This window comes from Phaethon aethereus (genome assembly GCF_964289735.1).
Source record: "Phaethon aethereus genome assembly, chromosome: 9".
NCBI lineage: Eukaryota > Metazoa > Chordata > Aves > Phaethontiformes > Phaethontidae > Phaethon > Phaethon aethereus.
The window spans coordinates 2292198-2312669 of NC_138585.1; the positions used below are offsets into that span (position 1 = coordinate 2292198).

The window sequence follows — 20472 nt, forward strand, 5'->3', positions numbered from 1 at the left end:
AAAATCCCAAACACTAAGGGAAAGGGAAATGCCCATATGGAGAGTCGCCCTCTAAGAGCACTGGGTTTAGCTGGAAAGAAATCCATCGCCCAAACAACTCTGTCAGCTACCATCTGAGAATTGCTCTAGCAAAGCCTAGACATGGAGCATCTCAACAGTTTATAACCTCATTCAGTCTAAGCTTGGGAGATACAATTGATTTCTTAAAGTGATGCAGACTTCCAGATCCCCATGAGATGCTGATGGTCATCTTAGACAAGCGGAGCCAGACAGGTAAGACACGTTAAGGAATCAAGTAGAGCTCTGCCTGAAACATCAGCTAATGCTATAATTCTTTTTTAATCTTCATCTTCTGTTTAAAAAGGCTATTTCATACAGAAGCCTAGTCAGAATGGTGTTAGCTATAGCATTAAAATACGGCTTGCTAAAACAGCAGTGTTTTATTCATTTTGGCTGTTTTTCACAAACTGGGTCTTCGTCAGTCCCCGTGAAAGTGAAAATACTGTACCTCTGAAACAGCAACTTTACAGAGGCTGCAGGCCAACCATGTGGCCTTTCTAAAAGACAATATATTTGGCAAAGTTTAGATCAGCATTAGCAGAATGTCTACATTGGCCAAACTGTTTTAAAAATGAGGCTATTTCCTAAGGGGGGGCGGTGTTCCCAATGATAAAGTTAAATAAAAAGTTCCAAGATTTTTTTTTTTTTTTTTATTCAAAAGGAGAGCAGATTCCAGACCAAGGGACTGAGTTCTTGTAACACCTAATTATTTGCCTGCAGATGCATCTAGTCCTGCAGCACTTCTCACAATTGCCCTCCTTTTTCCCCCTCCAAGAGTTCTCTTGCAGTGGACAGAACTCATTTGCTATGTGGCCAGCAGCACAGAGTAGGGCTGTAAACAGCTCGATCGAGCCTCCGCCGTGCCACGGGAACACATCCCGCAGTAGCTCCGGAACACAGCTGCAGCATGCCACCTCCTGCTGACGGCAGCTAAAGACACAAAAAAGCACGGTCTAACCCAGCACAGGGCTAACTAACATCCTCACGGCAATGTCCTACTCAGCCGGGCTCCCAAAAGGTCCCCCACGGTGGCATTATCTCAGCCCCCCCACCCCAGTGCTCCCACTGAATTCACTCACTGGTGCCCTCGCTCTCATCCATCAATGACAGCAGTGACAGGGAAACGCTACTTATGATATGTTTATACATAAGCAGCTTCCAAGTGGAGCTACTTGTTATTAACGCTGACAGCTTTGAAGGGGAAAGCAAATGGCGTTTGGCAGCGATCGCTTTTAATGAGAACGTTCATTGTTGAGGAACATGGGCTGCAGATGACAAGTGATTTCTAGAGCGCCAGGCTGATAACTGACATTCCCTCTTCTCTCCCATTTACTAAAGATAGGCCTGTCATTCTGGGTTTGGTACATCCCAAACACAGCATTTGCAGACACAGGGAGCAGGGTTTTAGCAGAAAAGCATCGGCATTCTGCCAAGCACAGGATTCCCGGGACCATTTTTTCCTGCTCAGAAGGAATCAGGGAATGGAATCAACGAGAAGTAGATAAAAATAAACATAACAGCAGGGAGAGGAGAAATTTGACAACAAAGTCCAACCCAGGTGAAATCACGGACAAGAAAGGAGACCTCTCTGTCACCATATTTAATGTGCATGAAGCGTCACTTCCAAATACCCAGCCTTGGCTGAGGTGACTCCATGCTCCAGCCCACCACCACCTCAGAGGTGTTATCCAGGGCAGGACTGGAAACACCTCATCCAAATTACAGGTTTTACTCTGCAGAGTGTTGTATATCATCAGTCAGATGTAAACCCAGAGGTTAATTTGAAGGCACACTCACTTTCAGAAGTATGTCCACAATTCTCTGTTGGTATTCCACAGCTTGCTTGTCATTCTTAAAGTCTTCAAAAGTCTGCATGAGGCAAAACACTGATACCCTGAGAAGAATGCTCTTCACTGCCAACCCCAGAAATATAAGCAAACACAAAGCAGCAGCCATATCACAAACTTGCCAATGCTTTTAAGTCCTTTCTGTGGATATCACCTAAGCAGCAGGTTCCAAGATACAGTTTGCTCTTTCATAACTACCAAAATGGTTCTTCCAGGTTCAGATAAAAGTAACAAACAGATAGGGGAAATTCGAGAAACTTGGCAAGAAAGGAAGATGACTCTTTATGCAGGAGAAATATATAGGTGCTAAAAAAAGCTCTTTACAAGTACATTATTCTTGTTTTACCTGTGCTTTAAAGGTGGCCTCTGTTACCAGAGTCTTCACTGTATAATGTCATTTTCATCAATTTATATTTAAGGACAGAAAGGACTATTATAATCTCCTCTGATATCTTGTAGAATACATATCAAAACTGTTCCTGCATCAAGCCAGTAACTACTGGTTTAGCTAAAGCATGAACTTTTTAATAGGAATCTTACAGATCACGCAACCGTGACATAGATGATGGAAGAACTGGCATTGCATTTTTCTCTTGGAGATCAGCAATCTCTTACCAGAGCAAGGACATTAAGGAATTCCCGAGTGTCGAAGTGTAGCAAGGTACGAACGTAAGGGTAGACCTCTTCATCCACAGACCCCTCAGTCGAATGCAGCCGGATGAGAAATTCAAAGACCTGCAATTCAGACAAACATAGCAGATTTCCTATGGATTTCACATAACTGATAGCACCAGCACATGGGAAAGCGGCATCGTTACCTGTTTTGCACTAAGCTTTAAAGCACCTTAGGAATCCATCAGTGTCCTTACTTGAAAGATGTTCTCTGGTGCTTGTTAGTAGGAAAAAAATTCCCCATTCTTAGATGCGCCAACCAATTTAAAATCCATCAACATTTAAGATCAAGCAAAAATTAAGGCTTATACTTGCAGACCAAAGCGTGTGAAATTAGATAACTCCCTCCCCTTCCTGCCAGATCTCCTTAGAAGCTGTGCAACTCCTCCTTATCCAGGGCACAGCTCTTCTCCTTGTCAGCAGTTCCCTTGGGAAGAGCCAGTCAATCTGCCCCCTCGCTTTGAGGCACAAAGCTCCTGGCACTGCAGAGACTGACTTGGGTGCTATTCAACTCTGTAGCTCCTCCACTGACTTTCTATTTCCTGAAATTTGAGCACATCTTTCAAAATGAAGGTAACTGCCTTTAGTGAACTACTGACAGAGGGTGTTCAGACCCTCCCAGGGAACAAACTGGGCAGCAGCAGCTCCAGCTGGAGCTCACAAGAAATCTGGCTGGCAGCAGGAAGACAGCAGACTGCTGCAGACTGGCTCGCACTCCTGAGTATGTGTTACGATACACACTGGGATCCCATGGAGAACTGACAGGCAACATGCTCTCCCAGCCATCCTCGGGGAATGCCACATTCTCTCATTTACTCCTACTCTGAGTTAATTTACCTGTCACCACAGTGGCAGCGAAGCCCAGAGGACTCAGCAGCTTGACTTTCAGACCCACAACCTTCCCTGTTGGCCTCCTTGAACCTGATACCCACCTGCCAGCTAGGAACTCTTAAGAAAGAGTGCTGTAACACGTCCAGAGAAGGGCAATGAAGCTGGTGAAGGGTCTAGAGTACAAGTCTTATGAGGAGCAGCTGAGGGAACTGGGGTTGTTTATCCTGGAGGAAAAGGATGCTGAGGGAGACCTTATCGCTCTCAACCTGAAAGGAGGTTGTAGCGAGGAGGATGTCAGTATCTACTTCCAAGTAACTAGCAATAGGACAAGAGGAAACAGCCTCAAGTTCCACCAGGGCAGGTTTAGATTGGATATTAGGAAAAATTTCTTCACCAAAAGGGTTGTCAAGCACTGGAACAGGCCGCCCAGGGAAGCGGTTGAGTCACAAACCCTGGAGAGATTTAAAAGACATGTAGAGGTGGTGCTTAGGGACATGGTTTAGTGGTGGACTTGGCAGCGCTGGGTTAACGGTTCGACTTAATGATCTTAAAGGTCTTTTCCAACCTAACTGATTCTATGATTCTGTGAAAACAAAACAAAGCAGACTGTACCTAGAGTGGATTCAAGTATCCAGACAGAAAGATGTTACTTAAGCCAAGCTCTCAGGAACACTCTCCGAGGCCATAGAAAGGAAAGCTTGACAGCTCCTCCCCACAGCTATTGCTGCTGGCTGGGCTATCACTGCTCCTCAGACCTTGAGCCACAGTCTGTTGCTGTGCCAGTTCTAGCGTTTGCAGGGGACAAGCTGATAAGGACCGTAGGAGAGGGCGATAGCCTACTGCTTGATCCAGCAGAGAGGAGCAGACTGGCTTGCACATCCTGTGAGGAAAGGGTCTGCAGCAACCCAGAGCTACCACATACATGTAGCTACAAGCTCTGGCTTAGAAGAAAAATCAAAAAACAAACAAAAAAAACCAAACCCACACAACCAAAAAAATATCTATTTCATTGTACTGCAAAGAGAAAGTGCAAAACAGAAAGCGCTTGCTATTGAAACCCTGGAACTGAAGTGAAACTTTAGAGACCCCAAAAAAATGTGTGTGGTAAAACTGGCTAGAAACTCAGAGGAAAGTTTTATGAACGCAAAATGACGATCAGGAGCACCCTCTGTTTTAAGAAATTGTCAGAGATGTCTTCAAAGGAGTTAAGCTTTGCCTTAGGCCAAGCTTCAGACTCAGCATAAAGAGAACAAAATAGTCAGCTGGAGGGCTCTGATGGAAATAATGAATAAGGAAAGGATATTTACTTGGCAGTGACCAAGCCAACTTTCTTGACATGTAACCTGCATGTCTAGTCATACTTTTGGCATAGGTTCACTGTGATTTTGCTAGGTACTCTTTACCTATGATAAAACCATTAAGAACATGTTCACACCTGTCCTGAACAAATATATAAGGCATATGCAATAGTACTTGTTGCCTTGAAACAACCTGCCAACCTCTTGGACAATCCAGATGGAAAAGTCTGTTTCTCCCAATGTGAAAGCTACTGTCGCAGACTCAGAACAGTGTAATGAATCCAGTCAGCCAAAGATGGTCCACTGAACAGGGTGGCAAAGAACAACATAAAGAGATGCAGCTCAAGAATCAAACCTTGTCCCAAAGGAGGACAGTAGGATAAACCTGCACTGTCACAGGTTAACAGCAGCACACAGAATCCTTAAGGCATCAGCTGCTGTTCCTAAAGTGCGCTGGGAAGATGATTTGGATGTTGAGTCACAGTTCTTCCTAGAGGAACTAGGCAAAACAACAAAAGAACAAGAGATAGGTAGTCAGCCTGTGCTCAGCCCACAGGGCCATAAAACAAGAAGCTTCAGAGCACATAAACATAAGTATAGACTTTTCTGAAGCAGTTAAGATCCCACCTTACAAGCAGAATGGCTAGGCATGCTCAGGGCCAACTCTCCAAAACTAAGGATGGCCAAGATGGTTGGGTGAAGAGGAACATGGTACAAGCCTACTGCCTCCTAGCCAGAGCTGGAATAGACTGAGAAAGCAGGCGATCCTAATAGTCACCACAAAACCGGACAATATCAAGCCATGGGTTGCTTTATGCCTTTTCTCAAGAGAAGGAAGAAAGTGGCATACCTTTTACGTTGTCTCAAAGTGGCGCTGACTATCAGAAAATGGAAATTGTCTTTCCAAACACCATCACTGTGGAATAGCCTTTTGGGAAAGCCTCTTCCCTTCAGTGCTGCAGGCAAGAGGACATAAGGGTGGGAGCTGTCAAACAGCCTGAATCACAGACTTTACAGCCATCACAGACTCAGCTCGGCTCCAAACCTCAGGCATCAAAGACATTAGTGACAACAGGAAAGAGCTGTAGGCCAACACAAAATTCCCCCTGCAAAAAGCTGGAATCGCATCATGTGGAATCAAATGCTAGGATACAGGAGCTTAAGTTCAAAACTGACTGCATCCTTCTTTCTCTCCGAGTACCAAAAGACATCTGATGATAAAGCTTTTCCCAGTTCTGTGACGCCCAGAACCTCCTTCCTGCCAAAGGAAGCTCTCAGGAGGGGCTCCCGAGATAAGCCTAAGGAGAGATGTGTTGCAGCACCCTGAACCTATTAAGTAGCTGTGGCAAGCAGTTGCCCACATATGCCTGTGTTGAAATGGCAGAGGAGCAGCCACCACCGAAACAGGCAGCTGGCTGACGCCGCAAGCCAGGGGTACAAGGATGCGGTCTAGAGCACTTGATTACAATGTGCTCTTGACCTCAGCTAATACCTGTAGTCATCACAAGGCTGGAAATTGATCTTCAGCAAATATGACATCTTCATGAGCAGAGACGGGCGTGAACACACACCAATATAATTATGACCATAAAATCAAAAGCCTCAGAGAAACCTGCAGCCAGGAGTTACTTAGTAGAGACATTTCTACCTACTGAACACTGCCTAGTACTACCTACCTCAGCAGTCACGGCACATTCCACCTCATCCACTCATTTACTACGTATCTGTGGATATGGCAGAAAGAGTGATAAGAATTTAAGTGGCAGAGCATATATATTCAGCCTGCACATGGGTATTACACGTAGTCCTGAGTATCTGAGACTGGATAAGCCTCAGAGGTGAAGATATGGTGACAGGATGCTAGGGAAAGGGCTGACAAACACATCTAATGTGACCTTCATCGTGGAAAACGACTGTGCTGAACTTTACACTTTCCTGTGGAAAGAGGCCAAGAGGTGTAATATCTGAGGCAGGAAAACTCCAACACAAACTGAAGTTTTAGCAACAGCCAGAGGAAGGAATATTTAGTTAGTGTTCTTTGATATTGCCTCAGTTTCTACTCCTGTCAATCCCACGTAACATTCATTTGAAAACAGGGAAGATCCTCCCACATTTGACACGTCATAGACAAGCTCAGAAAGAATAGACAGCTACAAATTGCTGGTAACTTTGTGGTAAAGAATAAGGGGGGGGAATCAGAATTAGTGCCACTAACTACTCTATGTTCCCACACCTCAATTTACAGTTGAGAGAAAAATAGTAAGTTTAAATGTTCAGATTGCAGGAACTGTTTGATTTCATTCTTTAAAAATGTATGTATCGTATCACAAGGATACAGCTATCAGAGTGATGATAGTTTTCTAACAGAAACCCATGAAATAAGACCTAAAAACCTCATATGGGAAAGTTTCCTTCCAAAAAGGTTTCTCACCTGGTTTTTAACCAAAGGTACGAGATCTTCAGGAATATCTCCCAACGGATATGCACGGCCTGCCAAGCAGCAGCTATAGAAAAGGAGGCAAAAGGCATTTTTTAATACCTCCTGACATTAAATACATTGAGGAAAACAGTTTATTTTTTAGTTAGTTTTCAGGATGCTCTTAAAACAAGACAAATGCATTTATTTTGTAAATCATGAAAGCAAGCACTGCAGACAGCACCACTGTTAATACACAATAAGCCAGTGCCCTGCATGAATTTGCCTCCAAGGTATGCCATTCCACAGCAGAAAAGTAACAGTGGAAATTCAGTATTTCTCACAAAAATTTCACTCTTGCATTTTAAGAAGCAGGAGTAATGCAGAATCTAACGTTCATCATCTTGAAGAGATTCCAAAAAAAGGAATTTGCTAATTAATCACTACTGTGCAATCTCAGAATGACCTCCTGCAAATGACAGGCAAGCAGCAACTGAGCACAGCTATCCCAAAAAGCGTGACAGAAAGGGCTAAAATACAGCTTTTCAGGCTATGGAGCCCCTTGTTCAAGGAGCGCTGTATCACACACAGGACAAAGAACGAACTCTAACCAAATTCTAAGGATAAAGACATGGTCTTGGCATATCAGCAGTAACTTGAGCTCTGAGTCTCCAACTTTATCCTACCTATCCACTCACATGATGTGTACAAGAAGCCATTGTAACCGAGTCAGCTGTACAGAGCAGCCATTGCTATTTTACGCCATCATATGCAACTACAGCGAGTTAAACATCTGGTGCCATCCCTAGGCAACACCACACACTTTCTAAAGGACCTTACCTTATATATACAAGCAGCTTGTTGCCCATTACCACCTGCTCATCTACAAAACAAAAATTACTTGTCACCTTTTATTCACTAGGCAACATACAGAGATGCAAGTCTTTTTTCTACCTGCTAGCAGAACATCTCATCTGACGTGCATACACAGTAAGTAGAGCAGCTTTACACACAACACATGGTACTCAAGCACTTTTCTGTTCTCCAAGACCCTTACATCGGGTATGTATTTCCCTTTCTGCATTCCCCTGTTGGAAGTGATCAGAGGTGTTCGAAACATCAAATATCAAAACCAGAAACCCTTAAAGGGAAGGAATTCTGTACCTGTGAGAGACTTCCCAGCATTCAGTGGAGGAGCAATGACTTTGAACAGCTTCTGTAACAAGAAAGCAAGCAGTGCTCAAGCAGCTGGAAAAGCTCAAAGCAAAGAATCTGCGTGGTTTTAAAGCAGAGATCACTGGATCATCTGCCCCACAGAAACTCTGCTTTCTCACCATGGCTTACAGTTAAAAGGCACAGAGGAAACCAAGACGTGGCAAATGATGTTCTTCCCAGCTGATGTTATGACATAGGGAAAACCAGCCTTAATTCAATCAGATCTAACCCTAAGCATGGGCCACACTAAAAAAGCAATGTTCAATAGTCCCAGAAGTAACAGGCAAAGCATAACTGACCAGCCCCATTTCCTGTTCCTGAGCCTTCCGCCACCAGAGATTATGCAAACCTTCAGCCTACCTAGCAGGCTCAGAGAGCCTGTAGTTTGCATAAGTAGACAGCAGAAAAAGTTACTTGTACTCATACAGCTAGTGATAGGTTTCCAGAAGTCCTTTGTCAAATCATGAACAGCTAAAAGATTTTTCTCCTTCCTGAGAAAAAGCAAATGAGATTATAACCTCTACAAATTGGGCAGTTTAAAGATTTTCACACTCCAGTGGACCCAGCTCTCTATTTCAGCACTACTGAGAAAATGCCAGCAGTGCTTCCGTAATCTTGACATTATAGCTATAGGCTCCGAGAGCAATTGGTGTATCAGGCACATCTTCAGGATTACCAGCAGCAGCATCAACAGCGCCTTCAGCTACAGCATGACACCGACTCCTGTGCTTACTGTTGATAGATCGCACCCAAGTGCTAAGAACAAAGCCTGCCTCAATGCAAGGACTGTTGCTAGCTCGTTTTTTTTTTTTTCTTCTCAAGTTCTGTAGACAGCTAAGTTCGCCCTTTGTTTCAATTACTCTTTAATACATATTAATATACTCTTGTGTCAGCAGAGGAAGAATAATATGAAGGAAAAAAAAGCATGAGGTGTTCATAGAACTTCTCACGCCTACACCCCATTAATCCCATTGTGCAGAAAGTTGATGCTTTCTCAGCACATGATGCCACACAGGCCAGGCTCACCACCAGCAACAAAGCTGTTAGCAGACAGTTTTGCAATGCAATCTCCTTTAACTCAGCATGTTATTCTCTTCTGCAGCTTTTGTTTTGTATTTATTTTATTAATACAACTAAATTTCCTGCTCTAACTTTGCAGAGCATTGCTACCTCAGCAGGGAAATTTGTGTTCTAAAGCACCACAGTAACAAATTACTTTTCTCCTCTACCGCATCTAGTCAAATAAACTACATACATCATACACTATTTCTCCCTTGAAATAAAAAAGAGCAATATATGCACACACTGAATGAGAAGATAATGCGCTGGGTTTGAAATGCCATTTCTCAGGAAGATTGGGCGCTCAGCGCACAAATAACAACTGACTGCACTGAGCACCTTTCCTACCTCCATGGGACTAATGAAGTCATTCATCCCACTGTTGTAGACATAGATCATGGCATCATAGAGATGGTTTTCCCAGCACAGAAGAACAACCTGCAAGGCAAACAAAGCACAATGTAGATACACAGCTGCTCTTAGCTCAGAGTTTTCGCATTCCCCAATCTCGCGAATACAATCTCTGTCCTTGCATTTACATCACCCGAGAGCATGATTTAAAGCAAAATGAGAACTTCCACTGGCAGAACTAGTCTCTGCGAGGACCTCAAATCCCCAAAGGGAGTATCCAGCTTACTGCTCCGGCAGCAAACATGGAATCTAACTGTCTAGATGCTAACATTCATAACATGCACGATGTTAAGGAATAAAAAAAAAATTTTTTTAAAAAAGCAGTTCTTCAAAACCCTTGATTGCACTAGTTTGCCTTTTGGTTGGGTTAGTAAATCATTTAGTCAAGCTCCCAAGCAGTTTCCTCCTTAGAATGGAAAGCCATGCTGTGGGAATAAAAACTGGCCAGGGAACACAGGACTACCCAACAGGAACACCTCCTCGCTCCACTACCTTTGCCATGCAAGAGCAAGCACCTTGAGCAGAGCAGGCTGGCAGGCACCAAACTGACAAACGCAACTTCAGTTTTCAGTGCCCCTGCAGCCTTTGGTCTTAGGTAAGGTACCCAAAACAGGAGAGACTGATGGTGAGTATCAGACTAATCCCGATAGACAAGTAGTTTCCAACACATTCAGCTGCTGATGCATTAACTTATCCCAGACACAAACTGGGGGAGCAAACCATGTTCATAGGAGCATGCATGTCACAGGATGGACACCATCACGCTAAACAATTCCCACATTCATTGAATTTGATCCCAGGAACACAGAGCTAAGCTCTGTTACAAATTACTGAACAGAAGGCATGAATGGTTTGGACTACGCAAGTCTTGTCTGCTGAAAGGTGACACCTTGTTTCCCACATGCTATGCTGTGCTTAAAAGCACAAGAAGTTTGCATCAGTGACTAGGGGATGTTGTCATTTATTCAGAGGAACTCGACACAGTATGCAGTACCACAGCTCACCTGCTGTATGTCTAAGCTGGTGATATCCATATGCACAATGCAGGCTTCCAAATTTTCCAGTCGGTTCTTGTCTTGGAAGTGAAGCAGCAAGTCTTTCATCACTTGAGCTGTGATTCCCATCAGCTTATCATTTAAGATATATGGCTCTAAGCACTCCAGAAAGATGCCTTTGGCTACAGAATTCTCACTCATCTTATCATATATCTGGTTAAATAATAGATCCCTAGGAGGAAAGAAGTGTTTAGTTATCAAATAATCTTATTAAGATCTCCTTACTTATCTACTTTCTGAGGGCTCCAAATTAAACTCCATTTTCTCTGCATTTCTCAAACTCAGCAGCTGAAGAGCCTGTTTAGCTCCTATACTGGAGCAGCTACACAGAATAAACTGGCTTTGGATGTTGCAGCAAAAAGACTGATGTTAGAGGAGAAATGATGATGACAGGAAAATCTGTCAAGGCGGCTTCTTCCTTAAGGGGATGGTGTGGGAGAAATAATTCGAAACAAACTTTTCTTCAACACATCAGTGAAAATTTAAGACACGCTTTTCTTTGAGTACTGAGTTCCCTGACTTCAGTATCAGTTTTTAAGCATTCCTCTAAACTGTGTTGTGATATATGATATGAAAATGATGCGATACAATTCCTCTAAACCATGTGATGTTATAGGAGACAGCACTCAGGACTACATCAGTTGGTGGTCTGCCTTAGGAGACAGGCTTCCAAACTCAGACTTACGTGCGCTGGAGTAAGAGACAGTAATCAACTATGACAGGCACCACGTCCTGCGGAAGAAACATGCAAAAGCTTTAGGGACTGGCAAAAACCCTGCCAAGTAGCACATCCTGCAGAGCACAAAACAAAGCCTGGCCAATACAGAGCAGAATCCATGAGATATCTGAGGCAGCTGGTAGCTGGCACAGTTACAGGTTTTCCCCGTACGCTGGTTCATATGAAGAAAAACTCTAGTCACACTTCTGCAGAGGACAGAGGGTATACAGGTTCTGCTCCGCCACCTAGTCATAACTAAGACCTGACTTCATTAGTGAACGCTGAGGTGAGAGTTCAGGTGAACCACAGCAATATTTTTCAAATATTTCAAAAACTAGGCAAGTAATTTTTGCAGCAAAGTCTAATTAAAAAATTCAAAAGATCTACACAAGAGACTCCTCTGGAGCACCGTACCTGAAAATGCTGCTCCATAACTTGGATTTTTCCTTGGTCAGGACATTTCTTCAAAGTCCGATCAGCATAATGGAGAAGGATTTCAACCATCTGAATTACAATAAACAAGAAAATTTGCTCACATCCTACACTAGAGGCCCTACTTTGTAGCACATTTAGTAGGCTGACTTGGGGGTTGGCAGCACTGTAAACTCCGCTGTCCCATTTTGGGTATGAACTACTGTGGGCAGGAAGAAGAGGGAAGAGGCTGCCAGGAGGCAATGCCATGACATGGCACAGAAGCGGCCCAGTGGGATACCGAAGGCCTACGCTAACTTCAACTGACTGAGAAACTGGGCAGCCAGTCTGCCAGCAAATTTTCAGGCAGATGAGCACATCCTGAAGCACAAGGATCATCTGGGCCATGCTGTTACCCAAACCTTAAGTTACAGTATCTTAAATAGCAAAACTTACTCACCTGCAAGTAAAACATGCATGAAAAACAAAGTACAGCTAAATAATTATTGCAATAATTATGTATTTTAAACACACCCTTCCCAGAAACAGGTTCCTGCAACAACTGAACAGGATCAATTGAAGAGTTTATTCCACATCCATGTATACACGGACCAAAGTTTCCGTTCTGAGAGTCAGCAAGTTAGATACTGATGGACACTTGCCAATCAGAGGTCAGGAAGCTCTGGAGTTACCACCAACAAAGGTTTCTCTCCAGTGTGAGGAAACTGGAGATCTCAAGGCCTGGATGTCACATTTTGCTTTGCTAATGCTGCAGATTTTATCCCCATCTTTACCCAAAAGGTATTTCCAAGTCTGTTCTAAAATCCTGTTCACAGTCTTAGCAACAGAGGCACATGTACACATTCTAGAGTTAATTGGATTCATTTCTGGAGGACAGATGCCATTCCTTCCGGGACCACCATTAGCATCACATCAGCAACTGGAAAATCCAGTTAGGAAGACATCAGTGACTCACTCTGTCTGCAATGACTGCTTTCCGCTTGCTTGTGTCCCCAGACAAGCCTAGAAAGAATGAGAGGGGGGAAAAGAAGCTTTTCTCATTCTAAGCTACCAGTGGATATATAAATCCCCCAGTTCAGATGCTAACACCACTACCCTTGAGATGCAGAGGTCAGGATATCTAAATACACAATTTAGTGATTACTTTTAGCCCACTCTTCTTCTGAAGAGCTCGCTCTCCCGATGTAAAGACCGTTCCAACCCAGGTATGGCAAGAACAGATTTACGTACTACTTTATCATTGACAGAACAATTAACGGAGAGCCATCAAAGACTGTACATGAGGCTAATTGCTGGAGGATGCCCTGATACACAAGAAGCTGAATTAAGTGCACTATAAGAGCAAACAATTCTTAAATGCCAACTGAGACAGTAATTCTTTTGAATACTAAAAATCAATCTGTTCAATAACCATGCATTAAAACAAGACACATGTTCATACACTAGCAATTTCACAGCAGGACAATCTTATCCTAAGAACTTGAGTCTCATCCATCAAAACCATCAGAAGTTAGTTGCTGAAAATTCACTGTGTCCAGTCCAAATGAGACCCTTCAAGTGGCAGTTTCTGGCATAATTAACATGCTTGTCATAACAAGCTAAGTGCTCACAAAGCATCCTCCTTTACAGGGAACACGGTGCCAAAACCCAGCAGTTCTTTCAGTCAGTTGTATAGTCAGAGGAGACCTGAATGAAAGTGCCTGCTTGGCAGAGCTGACAGGACACCACGCTGAAGATTACCTACAGGTCATGCATGACCTTCAGGAATATTTTAGCAGGCTACTTATTCAACACCTGGATCCACCTCCTTCATGGCAAAGTGACAACAGACAGGAGTCACAACACAGACCAAGTCTGATTTTCATTTGAAAACAGCTGGCTGGTAAAGGGAGTATGACTCTGAAATAGCCAATCAATCCATATCAAAAGTACAATTTCTGCCAAACCCAAAGCAGCACAGCCTACCTTCTCCTATTCAATTCAATGCTCTTCCTTTTTTTTTGGTCCCCTGAAACAGTGATTTCAGTACATGCACAGGTTTAAAACCTTACCTAGGGATTTCAATTGAAAAAAACTCAAAAAACAACACAAAAACACACTAGCCAAACTTACCTACTACAGCCTTTGCTTTACCTTCATAAAAAGACCAAGCTAGAGCCAGGGCATCAGTGAGACGCTCTTGTTTCAGAAGGTGGTCAACTCTCTAAAATAACAAGTGATATTGGACCTTAGTATTACAGAAAAGATGATCCCCTCACATTTACGATCAGCATTTCCCAGCAGTGGGTCATGATTCCTGACAGCAAGGGGAGAGGAAACCTGAGAAGCTCTCAACACGTTTCAGTAAAGGACAGTATCTCAAGAAGATTCTCTCATATGTACATTTTGGCAGGACAGTTAAAGACGACTAAGAAATGTCAGGCCCCAGTACATCAAGTCCCTGTGGGCTACATTTTAGGTCAGACGCTTGACGGAGACCCACAACATCAGCGAGTGTCTGCAATCGCAATCAAAATTTTCCATTCCCTATAGTTGCCTCATCACTTAAGAGCACAACTAAAAAACCTCTGCCATGTTTTCAGCATACAGGTGTACTCATCCTACCTTTAAAATAAAAGGACTTCTGAGCTCACAGTCAACAAGGATTGAAGTAGGCCACAAGTATTTTCTACTGAAGGAATCATGAACACACAAGGTCAAGCACCACTCATCTTGGTATGCTAGGTCAAAATGTTAAAGTACTGTTTCAGAGAAGAGAGATTCAGAGCCTCAGACCAGCATTCTGCAGTGTGGCATGAACTACCTCTCAGCTTCACACCCTAATACCTCACATACTCCATTACAATTCTTGATGGCCTACAATCGAGGCCTCCAGCACAACAGAAACCATACAGTAATTTAAAAGGAGAATGGCTCAGAGCATGTAAGTTGTGACTGACTGCTGGATTCTAGGAAAACCAGTACAAGAAATCACGGGTCAAAGCGAGACTTTTCATTAACAGTTTACTAAACCAAAGTTGGTAGTGAGTGGCTGGAGGAAAAACTAGCAGAGGAAAGTGATCTTGGCAACCTAAAGCAGCAACTCTATCAAAATTGAATAGAGCTGAACCATTCATATCTTATTAAAGGTGTCACATGCAGGAGCTTCTAATTGTGAATGAGTACAAGAGCCATAAAGCAGAGAAGAGGAAGAATGGTGAAGGTCACTGCTTAAGAGAGAAATGTGAGACTGTAAAGAAATGACTACCGAAGTTCCTTGAGAATCAGCCTTGAAGCCCACTTCTACATAATGATTTGGTCGACTAACCTGGCTCAAGCAGAATTTACTAACAAAGTTTGCTGATGCCCGACTGTCAACACGTAATGTGAGACAGCAGACCGGAAAGACAGAAACAATAGGATGACACCTAAAGTTGGGTAATAGAATTATGATGCAATCCCACAGTACAAGCAACTTACAGCAGAAATCAGTTTGGCTATGAGGTACTGGTGAATCTCTAGAGTGCCAGAAGCCACTGACACAAGACAAAGGAACAGCAAAATGAGACACAAGGATGTATGAGAAATGACACATCTAGCAAAAACAGTGAAGAACAGGTGACATTGCGCACGGCACTTGTAAGACCCTACCCAGAGTGATATATGCCGAAGTGTTTACCTATATTCAAGAAATCAAGCACAAAGGAGGTGCAGAGAACAGTGACTATGAAAAAAGAAAGGAATGGGAAGGTAACCTTAAAAGAGGACAATGAAAGAGCTTTGCTTAGCCTTGCAAAACAAAGTCTGAGAGAGAACACACGTACACTGAATAAACACACTGCAAAGTGATGATCCAGAAAGGAAAAACTGCTGTTTAACTCAAATGAAAAGAACACCACAGGAACAGATATAAATAGATCAGTAAGAACTTTAGTGTGGAACCTGATAGGGTCTCAGCTGTCAGAGAAATGATGTTCCAAAAAATCTTATACCAACAGAAACAAGGAACTAAAATCCAATTAACTTTCAAGGTAGTCTTTGATGGGTTTTATGATGTAGTTCCTGCAGTAGCTGGAGACAAAATAGAGTGAACCAGATTTCCTTCCACTCTTGTATGTTTATCTGGCAGATAGAAGGCTTACACTTACACAGTCCTCCGAAGTCATACGTCGCACTAACTCTGCCTTGTTAACAGAAGCTGAAACAAGGCAAGGCATTATGTCTTGCTTGGGAGAACAAGGTCTCCATTCAGCCTGCAAGTTTATGCAAGCAGGAGCCCCATAGCGTCCCGCTGTGGAAAGCGGTGTACCAATGGTGTTGGCTGTGCACAGCAATCAGAGACCCTGAACACAGTGCTCAGAACATGCTTCATAAATGCTCCCTCCCTCCTTCCCTCCTCTCAAGCTGTATTTCAGCAATTCGAACCTACTAAGCTGTACAGTTTTCCTCTCAACCTACCTCTCGCCAGCTCCTCAATGTCATGACGTGAACAGACTGAAAAAGGGGAAGAAAAAAAAAAAAGAGATTATTTATTTACTTACAGTTGCTTATGCAGCCTGTGGTATCCCACAGGCCCACCAGAGCATGCTGTAACGGATGAAGCTAAGTAAGGCAACCCTCAAGCTTGGCAAGGCAGGAATACATTGAATGTTTATGTTTAACAGAAAACATCCTTTATACAGCCTTACAACCCATCTGCTCCAAGATACCATCCCTCACTTCTTACCCTACTTCCATATGCCACCTCCTATAGACCACCTCTCTTTGCCTTTTCACAGACAGCCTGCACAGCAGGACAGGAAAAACGAACTGGACATTCCTTTCATCATTCCGCGCAACAGAATCTAGTTTCCCCTGCTGTCTTATTTTCTTCTGTGTACTCACTAGCACATTTAGGACAGAGACGTTGAAGCTTAGGACAGAGCAGATGTCAGTAAAGTAATGGTAAGTCTACCCTAAGGCAGCATCAAGCAGGGTACTGTGAAACTACGACAATACTTTACTTAGCCCATACTTTGGCTAAAACCAAATTATTGCCCATTTCTTTAATCCCATGACATAAATGCACAAAGAACCCACGCTTGATTCCTATCTCCATAAAATAAAAAATTGCCTTTCTCCAGAAGGTGAGCTACCATCAACCATGAATGTCCTGTATTTTTATTATAATCTCCCCACATTTACCTTAGTTCCAAGGTAAAAGATCTGACCACCACAGCTGCTGATGGACTGATAACAAGCTTTCTCTCCAACCAATGCCTACGGGGGGGGGGGAGGGGGGAAAAAAAAAGGAGATGCAAGTCAAACTGTTTTTATAGTTTCCCAAGAAACATATATAGACTTAAACTTTAGAGACACTTTGTAATTCAGGAATCAAAATGTGGACTGGGAGAGAACACCACAGACTGCTGGGTAGCAGCAAGTAAAAACGCTCTGCTGTCACACTTGCTGCTTATGAATGCAGCTTAAAGTGCTACTGAGTTCTGGCTGCCCAGAAAACACGAAGGAATCCTAAGGACACACAAACAGCACTCTGTGTCAACCCTCAGATGCAAAAAAAAAAAAGTTACAGGGGCTCCTTCCTTGTCTTGTGCTTCTTCACAAATCTTCCTCAAGAGCAGATGTGTAGGAGACACAGATGGAAAGAATATTGTTGAAGTGAGAGTTGCTACAACAGAAGTTTGAATACCAGTAACTAGGTGTTCAAAAGGCTGTATATGGGCACATTTACAATGTGAGAAATAGAGGATCACAACAAAATTCGAGATTTTACCACAGTGCATGGGCAGCACTTGCTTCCCACTCAGCTGCACAGTTACATACGGTAGAGCTGTTTGTCCGGTACTTTTCTCAGTCTGGCCAGGTAGGGAAGCTTCCTGGATCTCTTCCCACTGCTGAGAAGTGTGTCCATTCCAGCGACTGCCATAACAACACGACAACCTGCTCAGCTCAGTACCTAAGGCTGAAGTAGCAGATATTCCCCGTATCTTTCTTTAGATGCTGCAGCAGAAGAATGGGGCCTGACAGTCTTCATCCACAAACCCAGGCATCTCTGAAACCAGAATAACCCCTACAGGAGCAGCAGCCACATCTAAGATTTGCCTTTTAGAGTGTCTGCAGAACTAATACAGGAAAAAGGTATATTTCTGATACTCTGAGCCATGGGAAACAAAAAAACTTCCCACCAGAAGTCGTCCTTGACCAACTGCTGTGGAATAGGTTGTCTTGTAATTCCTACTGAAATGCAAGGAAAGAGGGTGCCTGTTTTGTACCCTGTATTTCAAAATGGGATTATAGACTTGAGATCTCATCTGGCACTTGCAGTCTGTGAAGTAAGCTGGGGTCTCTTCTAGATTCACAACAACAGTAACAGACAGCACTTTAATCTGGACCCACCAGTTTTCCAAGCCGCATGTGTCTGGCTTTGATGGTAATCACCAGAAGTCCTCACAGGACACTGCAGAGTTTCTGGAATTGAGTGAAAGGCCCTGAATAATGACATATCCTAGCAAGCACAGCTCATATACCACCTTAGTGCCAATCTCTAGCTATGTTCTGTGAGGTTGTGTCTGGCAGTTCCAGATCATGTGGCAGGCAACACAAAAGCTAACTTCTTAGACTAGACTCCACCTTCTGCCTCTTTCTTCCTCATTAGGCATCTGCAGCAGAAAGAACGACTGCAATGCTAGCAGCGTGAAGCAGATAAAGCAATGACAGCCAAATAAGCAGCAGCTATGTAGATCTAAAGGCTGCAAAGATTACTCAAAGACCTGGCCAGTCAGACTGAGAGAAGCACTCTGTTCCTTGGTGCTCAAAGGGAACCATGACAGAGGGGTCTTTTTTATGAAACCCTGCCATCCTGCATGGAAGGCACTTCTCCTTGGGAGAAGTGGAGCTGAGTCACGACCATATGCTGGGCTTGGAATTGCAGATCCAAACTACAGACCAACATGAGTCTTCTGCTAGTTGTTTGGGCCAGCAAATCCCACAGGGCTAACAGCAGAATTGAACAGGAACCATATCGTCCAGCTGCAGAATTTCCGGTGCAGCACTGGGAGGCTTGAGTGCAAGGATGGAAGGCCCTTTCCTACACGCTCTTGCAAACTGTTTCCAAAATAGAGCAACTGATTTCCTACTAAAGCAGTAACTTGTCCCACAACCATGGCTTTAAAAAAACCCTCCACAATGCTACGGCAATACAAGCAGCACATCAAAGGGAGCCTGCTGCAGAAGGCACAGGTGGGTTACAGGAGCTATCAGAAGCCACTGAAACTAACACCTACTTCAAGAATAAAACACGTCCAGACACCACAGGGGCCAGGGTCCAAATAAAATAAACAACAAGTATGAAAGTCAACATAAAAGACAAATAAAAGAGGAAAAAGTAGAAAACACAATGTGGGAAGGGCTGCTATTCCACTAGCACGGATGCGTTTGATTTTTTACTTCAAACAAAAAAGGAAGTGTAGCACCTACAAGTGTAGGTACTATGGTTCCTCCGATCTACGCCTGCATGACAATCTGCAAGAGGAGGGCAAGGAATGCACATACTGCACAGGCACTGCTACGGCAGAGTATGTGTGGCATGCAAATGCCCAGAGTAGACGAGCCTACAGGAATCTCTTGAAGCATAAAGCACATCAGGTTTCTTCCTGTACAGAGTATTCCAAAGTTTGGTAAGTTAAGAGCAGCTCCCAAAACAGCAATGCACAAAAGCAAACATAAGCTGTTACTTGGCCACACGAACACCATGTATGATTTTTAAGATGCTTCAAAAAGCCTTTTTTCCAAAGCTCCAGGCTCCCCAACTTAGGGCATATCTAAAATAGAGTTAGCTAACACAAGCAGGTCATTTGTGTCTACCAGAGCTTCGCTGACGTTGCCTCCCGTAGCCAGCGATTTGAAGTGGCTGCTGTTGTAGACTAGCTGAACTTCCGAGATCTCTATGGTCTCCAGCTCCTCCTGTGTCTGACGATCTATAACATGCAGCTTCTCCACGCTGTCCAGAAGCACTGCTGTGCGTGAGTTTATCCACTGAAAAAGCACCAAATTGCAGATTTCATCAATGCACACACAATTAGAGGCCAACTAAACAAGCTTTGGATGTATTCCTGAGTATCAGGAAGTTCTAGGATGGCTGGTAGCTTTGTTATTACACATGGTCTCTTCACAGCAGCACCCATGCATAGCTCCAAAAGTAAATATAGGAAGGCTCCTTCTGGAGTATCAGCTTTGAAAAGAAAAAGGAACCTTCTTCACAGAGAGCACTGTAGACAAATAGCAATCCACCAATCCTCTTGGTGCTTTATTTACGCACTAGCTCACTTTCTATCCAAAAGTCTCAAAATCATAACTACAGCAACACCTGTTCTCAAATCCCTTAGGAGGTAAATATGGCATCAAGAGGCATTAGAAAGAGAAATAGTACGTCTATGTTTTACCTGAAGCCTGTCATCCATATTCTGTGGCTTCTACTTTT

General features: G+C 43.4%; 1 protein-coding gene across 1 annotated transcript in view; it reads right to left on the reverse strand.

Annotated features, from left to right (window-relative positions):
* VPS8 (VPS8 subunit of CORVET complex) overlaps positions 1-20472 on the reverse strand; it is a gene marked incomplete at its 3' end in the record, with an annotated part of 88055 nt that overhangs the window by 43729 nt on the left and 23854 nt on the right. Inside the window, exons 14-27 of the mRNA XM_082003665.1 lie at positions 19857-20027; positions 17178-17252; positions 16452-16487; positions 14127-14217; positions 12970-13016; positions 11997-12086; positions 11550-11596; positions 10814-11036; positions 9747-9836; positions 8289-8340; positions 7965-8007; positions 7140-7212; positions 2523-2642; positions 1858-1929 (exon numbers count right to left, since the gene is read on the reverse strand). Of these exons, the coding sequence (XP_081859791.1) occupies positions 1858-1929; positions 2523-2642; positions 7140-7212; positions 7965-8007; positions 8289-8340; positions 9747-9836; positions 10814-11036; positions 11550-11596; positions 11997-12086; positions 12970-13016; positions 14127-14217; positions 16452-16487; positions 17178-17252; positions 19857-20027 (1230 nt within the window). The remainder of the gene's footprint in view (positions 1-1857; positions 1930-2522; positions 2643-7139; positions 7213-7964; positions 8008-8288; positions 8341-9746; positions 9837-10813; positions 11037-11549; positions 11597-11996; positions 12087-12969; positions 13017-14126; positions 14218-16451; positions 16488-17177; positions 17253-19856; positions 20028-20472) is intronic.